Source organism: Crinia signifera, chromosome 7 (genome assembly GCF_055691185.1).
Source record: "Crinia signifera chromosome 7, ASM5569118v1, whole genome shotgun sequence".
NCBI lineage: Eukaryota > Metazoa > Chordata > Amphibia > Anura > Myobatrachidae > Crinia > Crinia signifera.
In genome coordinates this window covers 1,456,527-1,469,110 of record NC_139223.1, presented here as the reverse complement: position 1 = coordinate 1,469,110, position 12,584 = coordinate 1,456,527, and the positions used below count along the sequence as shown (strand labels likewise).

The 12,584-nt window shown below is 46.2% G+C and overlaps 1 protein-coding gene across 2 annotated transcripts in view; it reads right to left on the bottom strand.

Moving 5' to 3' along the window:
* Window positions 1–12,584, bottom strand: part of SRCAP (Snf2 related CREBBP activator protein) — a 113,678-nt gene that overhangs the window by 55,612 nt on the left and 45,482 nt on the right. For both annotated transcript variants that reach the window (XM_083152197.1, XM_083152199.1), the window contains exon 9: window positions 12,469–12,558. In XM_083152197.1, coding sequence (XP_083008323.1) covers window positions 12,469–12,558 — 90 coding nt within the window. The remainder of the gene's footprint in view (window positions 1–12,468; window positions 12,559–12,584) is intronic.

Sequence of the window (12,584 nt, the reverse complement as noted above, 5' to 3'; positions counted from 1 at the left end):
GTCTGGGAACACATCACAAACATCCCATACTACCCCCCATACAACTCCCATCAAGGATAAATCTCCAGCTGAAGTGCCGGAAATCAGTCTGCAGCAAATCCTAGAAGCTATAAATAGCAGTGAGAAGCGTTTGGGGGATAAACTAAACAATGTGCAAGCAGACGTCCTACAGATAAAACAAGACATCACTACAATTAAAGCCAGAATGAAAGAAGCAGAAAGCCGCATCTCAGCAATAGAGGACTCTAACGTCAAAATACAACATACGGTGGGGGAAATGGCCACTCAGATTCGGGATATAAAATATAAACTCTCAGATATGGAAAACAGATTACGACGAAACAACGTCAGACTTGTGGGGATACCTGAGCGTGCAGAGGGGGATGATACCCCAAAATTTGTGGAACACCTTATAAGCAGTTGCTATGAAATATCCTCATTCTCTAATCAGTTTGCAGTGGAGAGAGCGCATAGAATCCCTGCTAGGCCGCCTCCACCGGGCGCGCCGCCTCGAACACTTATCTTCAAAATGTTAAATTACAGAGATAGAGACACTCTACTCCGGCTGAATCGTACAAAAGGCCCTTTGGAGCATGAGGGGAAAAAAATTTCAGCTTTTCCCGATTTTTCACCGGACATTCAAAAAAGCCGAGCCAAATTCACTGAGATTAAAAAACGATTGAGAGACCTCAATATAAGTTATTCGATGTTGTTTCCCGCAAAATTGAAAATCATAAATGATGGCGAATCTCTGTTCTTTCAAACACCTATTGAAGCAGGTCAATGGCTAGACAGAAGAAAACCAGCTATGCACCAACTTGCTCCCTGAACTGGAGTATTAATAGTCTTGATAATCCTTTTTTCTAAATGGTCGGGGGTAGGGGAGGGCGTAAGCAACTGCCTTAACATGCAAGAGTGACCAAGGGTTTAGAAGCCTTTGTAAGCAAAGTATAAATGTGTTTTTTTTGTTTTGTTATAGGGTTGAATGGGTCGGGGGATGGGGGGTTGTTAGATATGCCAGGCACTGGGGGGCATATAGGGAGGGGGGGGGAGGGGATATGTGTTAAATGTTGTATTGTATGTAATACGAGACCAGGCAAAGACAATAGAAGAATAATAGAATGCGGATTGGCGATTCTTATAATGGAGCATGATACACACACTGTAATATACTATCTCAACTTTAGACCATGTGACTATATAAAACTCATATTTCTTAATGGTGCGCATCGTAGCTTGGAACGTAAGAGGAATTAATGACAAAATAAAGCGCTCCCTAGTAATGCGCCAGATCAGACAAAATAAAGCAGATATTATATGCCTAATGGAAACACACCTTACTGGTACTAAATTACTAACTCTTAGCAGACCCTGGGTCGATAAGCTGTATCATGCTCCATTTACATCGCATGCTAGAGGTGTTTCGATTTTGTTTAAAAAAACAGTAACATTTAAAGGCAATAGAGTTAAAATAGACCCTGGTGGTCGTTACATCTTTTTAGATGGAGTGTTTAATGCAACACCGATGCTGTTATTAGCTGTCTATATTCCCCCTCCTTTCACTTTTGAAGTTTTGGTGGCAGCAGCCGATTTTGCAGCCATCACACCAGATGTACCAGTATTATGTATAGGAGATTATAACAATGTATTGAATCCCCAGTTAGATAGGTGGAAATTGCCACAATCATGTAGACATATTATCAATAGTGCTAAAAGGTTTAGTAGTTTTGTAAATGATGTGGGTTGGATTGATGCTTGGAGGGCGGTCAATGCAAAGCTGCGGCAGTTCTCATGCTTTACAATATCTAAAGAAGCATTCTCAAGAATTGACCTGGCATTGATATCTAAAGAATTAATGCCATATGTTGTAGAGATATGTTATAAGACCAGAGGAATTTCGGATCACTCTCCCCTGGAAGTTGAAATCACTGACTCAACTCCCAGGGGACATACTTTCTGGAAATTCAATCCGACCTGGCTAACAAATAATACAGTTACTGTTGGTTTGATTGAACAATGGGAAGAATTCATGTCAATTAATAAAGGCACTGTTTCAGAAATAATGTTATGGGACACCTTCAAAGCTTTTTTGAGAGGTACCCTTATGAAAAAAACGGGGGAAATAAAGAAATGTATCAGGCAGAAGATCTCTGATCTTGAGAATACATGTAATAGGTATGAAGCGCATTATTTAACAGAAGGTACTTTAGAAGCTAAAAATGCCTGGATCCTGGCCAAAGAAAAATGGCTAGAATATTTGAACACTGAAAACTTAAAATATATGCAAATTAGCTCGAAAAAGTTCTATGCCTCCTCAGATAGAATAGGTAAATACTTAGCCTTCCTTACGAGAGCAGAAAAATCTACAAATGTTATCAGTGCGATCCGTGATAGTGAGGGGAATACACAGAATAAAACAGAGAACATCAATCTGGTATTTAAAAATTTTTATTCGTCACTTTATACTTCCAAGTGCACTCAAAACTCACAGCAAATAAAATCCTTCTTAGAGAACATGAAACTACCTACACTGTGTGCTAAAGACAGACTGGAATTGGAAGCACCTATAAATATTAACGAAGTGATAAATGCTATAAGAATGCTCCCTGGAGGTAAAGCTCCAGGCTTAGATGGTATACCGATTGATGTTTACAAAAAATTTATTGATTTTTTTGCACCACTTTTATTAGAATTGTTTGTCTCTTGCTTTGAAGGTGGGACATGCCCGCTGTCAATGCTGGAGGCAAAAATAATCTTAATATTAAAACCAGGGAAAGAACCAACCAATCCTGAACACTATAGACCTATATCTTTAATATCGTCAGAAGCGAAGATTCTAGCTAAAATATTAGTAACTAGATTAAACAAACATCTAGTGAAAATAATTCACCCAAATCAAACAGGGTTCCTACCAGGCAAATCAACAGCCTTGAACATTAGAAAAGTATTTAGTCATCTCCAGATTGATGAAAATATCTCTGATAACTCAGCAATAATGTCGCTAGACGCGGTAAAGGCTTTCGATGTGATCGAATGGACCTACCTTTGGGAAGTAATGAAAGCCTTTGGCTTTGGTAAAAACTTTATTAAATGGATTCAAATTCTATATAGCAATCCGACAGCTAGAGTGAGTACTAATGGTTGGACATCTGCCCCTTTCTCTCTGCAGCGTGGGACAAGACAGGGGTGTCCATTATCACCTAGTCTTTTTTCTCTGGCAATTGAGCCCCTTGCTAGTGCAATTAGAATGTGCCCAGATATAACAGGATTTTCATCGGGTGTAGGAGTTGACAAAGTGGCATTATATGCTGATGACCTGCTGGTCTTCATGCGAGATTACTCTATTGCAGCATGTAAGGTCCTAGATCTTATTGCGGAATTTGGCACCTACTCGGGATTCAGCATAAACACCAGCAAGTCCAGTGTCCTAGCCCTGAAGCAGCACTCACCAAAAATCACGTCAGTAGCATTGCCCATTAGTTGGACTGAGTCATTCAAATACCTAGGGATAGTTATCTCCCGTGACCCATTTGAATTTCATCAATTAAATATTCAACCATTGTTAAAATATATAACAGCCAAATTTAAAACGTGGAACAGATTAAATCTCACTGTTACGGGTCGAATAAATATAATAAAAATGATTACATTGCCTAAAATTCTTTATGTTATAGGACAATCACCGCTGTACCTACCAATTTCACTGTTCCAAAAACTGAACTCAATAATTTCATCTTTCATATGGAACAAAAAAAGGGTCAGAATTAGTGCAAATTCCCTATTCCGCAAAAAAACCCAGGGCGGCCTTGCCCTTCCTAATCTGAGGTGGTACTATTTAGCCGGGCAGCTATTGCATCTAAAAGATTGGGTCAACTCAACACAAGACAGCTGTCTAGTTAGTCATTTAATAGCAAGTACAGGGAAAAAGTATATACCACTACATTACTTGCTAATAGGTAGAGTTAGTAAGAAAGATCCTCCTATAATGATACAAGCTGTTAAAAGTCTGGCGGGAAGCTAATAAGCATTTGGGTTGTACAGAATTAGACGCTGAACACCCCCTGTCAGATAACTGGAATTTTAAAGAACTGAGATCTCTTAAGCCAGACGCTATTTGGGGCCCGTTTGGGGTGTCAGCAGTTAGCCAATTATATGACCATGATGGTCTAAAGACGTACTCTAAGTTGGCGACAGAGTTTTCACTTCCTAAATCCTTTTTTTTTAGATATTTGCAATTAAGAAATGCCTTAGAAACAGTTTAAAAATAATACCCCAATATTTGTGATATCACCAGTTAAAAAAGAACTGCAAAAAAATAAAAGAAAGGGTTTATCTATTATGTACAGTAAGTTACTAGATGCAGCCAGCATAGATGGCCTTTCTTGTCTTGCTCAGAAATGGGAGGCAGACCTGGGTGAATTTCTGGAAGGCGAGTGGGAAATGGCGCTAGCCTCAGTAAACTATGCAACCAATTCAATCAGAATGCAACAGGTACAACTGTATATTTTACACAGGTCTTACATAACAATGACTAAACTGCTTAAGATGAAAGGTAGGGCAACATCAATGTGCCCAAAGTGCAATAGAGAAGAGGGTTCCTTTTGGCACCTTATATGGGATTGTGCAATCATCAGGAAGTTTTGGGAGATAGTTAAGACAACTTTAATAAACACAGGTATTCCGGAGCATATACTGAATCCTAAATGCTGTATTCTTTCTATATGTCAAGATAACTTATTAAATAAGTATAATAAACTATATGTATACAATGTCTGTGCGGTAGCTAAAATCATGATTGCCAGAACCTGGCTGTCTAAAAACAGCCCAGACAGAGACGAGTGGCTAGCACTAATTAAGCGCACAATTACACAAGAAAAATATTATTATTTAAGTAAAAATAAATTAAACACTTTTGAAATGATATGGCACAAGTGGTTGATCCATAGCCAGGGATCACAATAATAAATGCACGTATAAAATTGAATGATTATGGCTAACAATTCTCTAAGATTCACTTATTTAATTATCTCACCCCCCCCATCCTCTTTAGAGAAGAAAGAAGGAAAGGGAGAGGAAAAAAAAAAGAAGAAAAAGATTTTTCTTTTTCTTTTTTTAAGGATTTTTTTTTTTTTTTTACCACGGAATTTCATAATCACTTTTAAACACTCAGTTATTAAAAGTTAGTAGAAAGATAAAATTCTTCACATAGTGCTTAAGCCTGACTTTGATCCTGCAATGCTTAAATTAAGAAGCTACTTGTTGACGCAGCCAGTTTAAATACAAATCTATTATCAGGAATGTAAAGATCCTTTATTGAAATTTTAATCGTATCGTACATTGGTTAAGGAACCAGCATACAACTATTTGTCAATTGGGTATCTATAGGTGCATAAGTATTGTCAATGTCTTGGTACTCGTTTAATTGTAATGTTTGTGTGACTATGTTATTGAATTGCCTGTAATCCTTATATTGTTGTGGAATTAAGTCTCGTCTATGTAAGTGTATTTTATATGTCATAAATGCAAATAAAAATTATTATAAAAAAAAAAAGATTACATGTCAAAGGGTTCAATCCAATATCCATAGAATATTTACCAAATGTACAGGAAGGCCTGGATTCACTGACACGTCACATACACAAGTGATGTACTACTAACACCTTTACACAGGAACTACAGACAAAAAGCCTGCTACCTGCTGTGCAGAGTCAAAGAGCAAAAGGACTATTTAGCATCTCATTTCCTCGTCACAGAGAATGCTAGATTCCTTCCTCCAGAAATGAACAAAGGTCATTAAGTTTAGAATGCATTCCTTAATACAATACACAAAATATATGGTGCAGTCCCAGCTCAGTGCTGAACATACATTTCATCAATACATATCCTGTGTGCCTTGTGCCCAGCAGCAGGATTCTACTCACAGCAGCTGCTCATACGGTTTAAAACTTTTTTAACATGTCAAGTGCCCTTGTTCAAAATGGCTTAACCCTTTCAGTGTCGTGGAAGCCATTACACACATGTGCCGGGGTCTACGGCCACAAACAGACAGTTCATTTGGATGCCCTCTTGGATTCCAGTCTTCAGAGGGTTTTACTACCAGAAAACAGAATCAGGATCCTCCCATCCATAATGCGAGATCTGCTCAGACAATGGACGTCTCCATTCAGGCGAGTCCTGGGATCGATGGCTTTAACCTTCGAGATGGTGGAATATGCTCAGTTACACTCCCGCCCACTTCAAAGTGAGCTTCAAAGGAACAGTTCACACCGCCACATCAAGACAATGGATTGTACTCACAGGATGTTCATCCGTCTCTTACCTGGTGGCTCCTCTCCCGGAACCTTCAGGCAGGCCGCCCCTTTTGGATTCAGGACTGGTCCTCTTGATGACAGACGCAAGTCTGCATGGATGGGGAGCGGTCACCTATCAACGTTCCTTCCAGGGTTTATGGAATGCCAGTAAGTGCCATCTCCCCATCAATCGCCTGGAGCGGATGGCAGTCTACCGAGCCCTTTGTCTGGCCCTCTCATTGCTTCAGGGTCGTCCGATAGAGGTCCAATCAGACAAAGCTATGGCTGTAGCATACATCAACCACCAGGGCAGAACCCACAGTTGGGGGGCCATGAAGGAGACCAGGTGCATATTCCAGTGGGAGGAGAAACACTTTCCGGCCATATCGGCCATTTTCATTCCGAGGGTTCTGAACTGGGAGGCGGACTTCCTCAGCTGCCAGAACCTCCACGCCGGAGAATGGTCCCTTCATCAGGAAGCGTTCGACCTGCTAGTGGACAGATGGGGAGTTGCAGAGGTGGACTTAATAGCGACTCGCCACAACTGCAAGGTCCAGAAGTATGGGTCTCGCACCAGGGATCCAGGCTCCTGTCTTACACACGCCCTATCAGCGTCTTGGCCATGTCACCTAATGTATGTGTTCCCCCCCCCTTTTTGCTTCTTCCGCACAGATGGAAGGAGGAACCTTGATTCTCATTGCCCCGGAGGCCCTGGTACACAGCCCACGAATGTCAGCAGATTTCCCATTCCATCTTCCTCTACAACCAGATCTCATCAGTCAGGGACCCTGCCTGCACCCGGATCTACCACGCCTCTGTTTGACAGGGTGGCTATTGAACCGTCCCTTTTGTGAGCAAAGGGTCTTTCATCCACAGTAATCCGGACTATGCTTCAGGCGCGCAGGCCCTCTTCAGCTGGGGCCTATCCTAGGATTTGGAGGGACTTCTTTTCCTGGTGTAGGGCGAGAAGACTCAACCCCATGAGTTAGAGACCGTCTAAGGTCTTGTGCTTCCTCCAGATAGGGTTGGATGCCGTCTTACGTCTTTCCCCCTGAAGGTCCAGATCTCGGCATTGTCTGTACTGTTAAAGAGACAAGTGGCTATGCTTCCAGATGTATGTACCTTTCTGCAAGGAGTTGCCCGAATCCATCCTCCTTTTGTCCCTCCCGTGGCATCTCTCCCTGATCCTCCAGGCTTTGCAGTCCACTCCGTTCGAGCCATTTAGCTCGGTCGACCTTCCATGGCTCATTTGGAAAACAATTTTCCTATTAGCCATTGCTTCAGCTTGGCGGGTGTCCGACTTGTCAGCCCTGTCATGGCGTTACCCGTATCTTATTTTCCACCCAGACAGGGCAGTTCTTTAAACTCGCCCCTCCCATTTGCCTAAGGTTATCTCTCGATTTCACATCAATCAGGAAATTGTAGTCCCTTCTTTCAGATCCCCCTCGGAATCTTCCCTGGATGTGGACCGGGCCCTTCGCATCTATGTGAAGCGTACTAAGACAGTTTGCAAATCGGATGCCCTCTTTGTACATTATGCTGCCCACAAGCAGTGTTGGTCGGCGTCTAAACAGACTGTGGCCCGTTGGCTCAGATCAACCATCCATCAGGCCTATCTAGCCTCTCGGGGATATGTGCTCACTCCATTAGGTCGGTGAGTGCTTCTTGGGCTGTCCGTGGTGGGGCTACTGCGAAGCAGAAACTTGGTCGTCTTTCAGTACCATTTTGCACTTCTATGTGTTTGACACCTTTGCTTCCGGGGACAGTGTCCTTAGCGCGACTCAGGCGCATCCCCACCCTTGAGATGTTTCTTTAGGACAGGCATGTCCAAACTGTGGCCCTCCAGCTGTTGTGAAACGACACATCCCAGCATGCCTTACCACAGTTTTAGCATTCCCAAATAGCAAAACTGTGGCATGGCATGGAACTTGTAGTTTCACAGTGGCTGGAGGGCCATAGTTTGGACATGCCTGCTTAAGGATGTCCCAGCGTAAGCCCTGTGTCTCCTAGGGACTCGAAGAAGAAAATGTGATTTACCTGTTAAATCCCTTTCTTCGAGATCCATAGAAGACACAGGGTTCCCTCCCTGATGCGCCTGCTTCTCTGAGTTTCACTGCAGTTTATATGGTTTTACTGTTCGTTAGGCCTTTTGTTTGTTGTGTGTGGCCTTGTATGTTGTATAAGTTCCTCCCTTCTCTGCTTGCTCCTGCCTTGGGCTTGTTTACTAAAAACTGGGGGGCTGAGGCCGGGTTCCCGGAGGCAGTGAAGTTTTAACCCGTTTGGTGCCTGCCAGGTCTCCACACCACCTATACCCAGAGTCTCCTACTGATCTCGAAGAAAGGGATTTAACAGGTAACAACATAAATCACCTTTTCCCGCACTGGTCGCTGACCACACAACACCACAGGGGGTAATTCCGCCCTATTCTTTCCAACCAACCATTGTAAGTGCATGAGCTGTGCACATGCATGCTCATAATGGTCCTCTATGGACAAAGGGGAGTGGTTACTCCCGGGTCTAAGCCCACCCGGGAGTAACCACTCCCCTTTGTCCATAGAGGACCATTATGAGCATGCATTATGACCACTGTCTGACTGGGGGGGGGGGGGGGGGGGGGGAGGGGCAAGTGGTGTTTCCACACATAAACCACTTCCAGGAGCCTGCCAGGGGACCAGCTCACCATCTAACCCAGACTTGAGCTCCATGGATGGATAGCCCTGATCAGTGATGAGCCCCATGGAGCTCAAGGAAAACATTCAGCTTATTGGTTCCTTGCTACCTTCCCTGTTATTCCCAGGCTGCAGGCTGACTGGGAAGGCCCTCCATTTTTGTGGGAGCACTGGGGGGAATCCAGCAGTCCACCATAGCCCTGGATTCACAGCAAACAAGTAGGTGCATTTTTCCCCTCTAAGCCGCAGCAGTGAGTGTGGGACATGCACGCCCTGCACAAACTATCATTCTAGGATAGCTCGAAAAGGACTGGTCACATAGGTAAAACCTCCACAACTCTACCGGGATACGGTCATTGGGCCACCACAAGCATTAGGTCGACATGCAGGTAAGGTTGACATGACTTCAGGTCGACAGGGTTAGGTAGACAGGGGGAGACCAACAGTGACAGTCACATAACAGCAGCAGGCAGCGTACTGGACGTCTCACACGGCAGCGGGCAGAGACCAACAGTGACACAGTCACATAACAGCAGCAGGCAGCGTACTGGACGTCACACACGGCAGCGGGTACAGACCAACAGTGACAGTCACATAACAGCAGCAGGCAGCGTACTGGACGTCACACACGGCAGCGGGTACAGACCAACAGTGACAGTCACATAACAGCAGCATGCAGCGTACTGGACGTCACACACGGCAGCGGGTACAGACCAACAGTGACAGTCACATAACAGCAGCATGCAGCGTACTGGACGTCACACACGGCAGCGGGTACAGACCAACAGTGACACAGACACATAACAGCAGCATGCAGCGTACTGGACGTCACACACGGCAGCAGGTACAGACCAACAGTGACACAGACACATAACAGCAGCATGCAGCGTACTGGACGTCACACACGGCAGCGGGTACAGACCAACAGTGACACAGACACATAACAGCAGCATGCAGCGTACTGGACGTCACACACGGCAGCGGGCAGAGACCAACAGTGACACAGTCACATAACAGCAGCATGCAGCGTACTGGACATCACACACGGCAGCGGGTACAGACCAACAGTGACACAGACACATAACAGCAGCATGCAGCGTACTGGACATCACACACGGCAGCGGGTACAGACCAACAGTGACAGTCACATAACAGCAGCATGCAGCGTACTGGACGTCACACACGGCAGCGGGTACAGACCAACAGTGACAGACACATAACAGCAGCATGCAGCGTACTGGACGTCACACACGGCAGCGGGTACAGACCAACAGTGACACAGACACATAACAGCAGCATGCAGCGTACTGGACATCACACACGGCAGCGGGTACAGACCAACAGTGACAGTCACATAACAGCAGCATGCAGCGTACTGGACGTCACACACGGCAGCGGGTACAGACCAACAGTGACACAGACACATAACAGCAGCATGCAGCGTACTGGACGTCACACACGGCAGCGGGCAGAGACCAACAGTGACACAGTCACATAACAGCAGCATGCAGCGTACTGGACATCACACACGGCAGCGGGTACAGACCAACAGTGACACAGACACATAACAGCAGCATGCAGCGTACTGGACATCACACACGGCAGCGGGTACAGACCAACAGTGACAGTCACATAACAGCAGCATGCAGCGTACTGGACGTCACACACGGCAGCGGGTACAGACCAACAGTGACACAGACACATAACAGCAGCATGCAGCGTACTGGACGTCACACACGGCAGCAGGTACAGACCAACAGTGACACAGACACATAACAGCAGCATGCAGCGTACTGGACGTCACACACGGCAGCGGGTACAGACCAACAGTGACACAGACACATAACAGCAGCATGCAGCGTACTGGACGTCACACACGGCAGCGGGCAGAGACCAACAGTGACACAGTCACATAACAGCAGCATGCAGCGTACTGGACATCACACACGGCAGCGGGTACAGACCAACAGTGACACAGACACATAACAGCAGCATGCAGCATACTGGACATCACACACGGCAGCAGGCAGAGACCAACAATGACACAGACACATAACAGCAGCAGGCAGCGTACTGGACGTCACACACGGCAGCAGGCAGAGACCAACAGTGACAGACACATAACAGCAGCATGCAGCGTACTGGACGTCACACACGGCAGCAGGTACAGACCAACAGTGACACAGTCACATAACAGCAGCATGCAGCGTACTGGACGTCACACACGGCAGCAGGTACAGACCAACAGTGACAGTCACATAACAGCAGCAGGCAGCGTACTGGACGTCACACACGGCAGCGGGCAGAGACCAACAGTGACACAGTCACATAACAGCAGCAGGCAGCGTACTGGACGTCTCACACGGCAGCGGGCAGAGACCAACAGTGACACAGTCACATAACAGCAGCATGCAGCGTACTGGACGTCACACACGGCAGCAGGTACAGACCAACAGTGACACAGTCACATAACAGCAGCAGGCAGCGTACTGGACGTCTCACACGGCAGCGGGCAGAGACCAACAGTGACACAGACACATAACAGCAGCATGCAGCGTACTGGACGTCACACACGGCAGCGGGTACAGACCAACAATGACACAGACACATAACAGCAGCAGGCAGCGTACTGGACGTCACACACGGCAGCAGGTACAGACCAACAGTGACAGTCACATAACAGCAGCATGCAGCGTACTGGACGTCTCACACGGCAGCGGGCAGAGACCAACAGTGACACAGTCACATAACAGCAGCATGCAGCGTACTGGACGTCACACACGGCAGCAGGCAGAGACCAACAGTGACACAATCACATAACAGCAGCATGCAGTGTACTGGACGTCACACACAGCAGCAGAATGAGACGAACAGTGACAGTCACATAACAGCAGCATGCAGCGTACTGGACGTCACACACGGCAGCAGGTACAGACCAACAGTGACACAGTCACATAACAGCAGCAGGCAGCGTACTGGACGTCTCACACGGCAGCGGGCAGAGACCAACAGTGACACAGACACATAACAGCAGCATGCAGCGTACTGGACGTCACACACGGCAGCGGGTACAGACCAACAATGACACAGACACATAACAGCAGCAGGCAGCGTACTGGACGTCACACACGGCAGCAGGTACAGACCAACAGTGACAGTCACATAACAGCAGCATGCAGCGTACTGGACGTCTCACACGGCAGCGGGCAGAGACCAACAGTGACACAGTCACATAACAGCAGCATGCAGCGTACTGGACGTCACACACGGCAGCGGGTACAGACCAACAGTGACACAGACACATAACAGCAGCATGCAGTGTACTGGACGTCACACACGGCAGCAGGCAGAGACCAACAGTGACACAATCACATAACAGCAGCATGCAGTGTACTGGACGTCACACACAGCAGCAGAATGAGACGAACAGTGACAGTCACATAACAGCAGCATACAGCGTGTACTGGACGTCACACACGGCAGCAGAATGAGACGAACAGTGAGTATACCTTCTCTGGCCAGCTGACATAGCTCCTCCCTGTGGTCCTGCTGTCCCGCCAGCTCTTCCTCCGCCTCGATAGTATCCTCCTCATCCTCGGCTAAGCAAAAACAATTACACACAGTA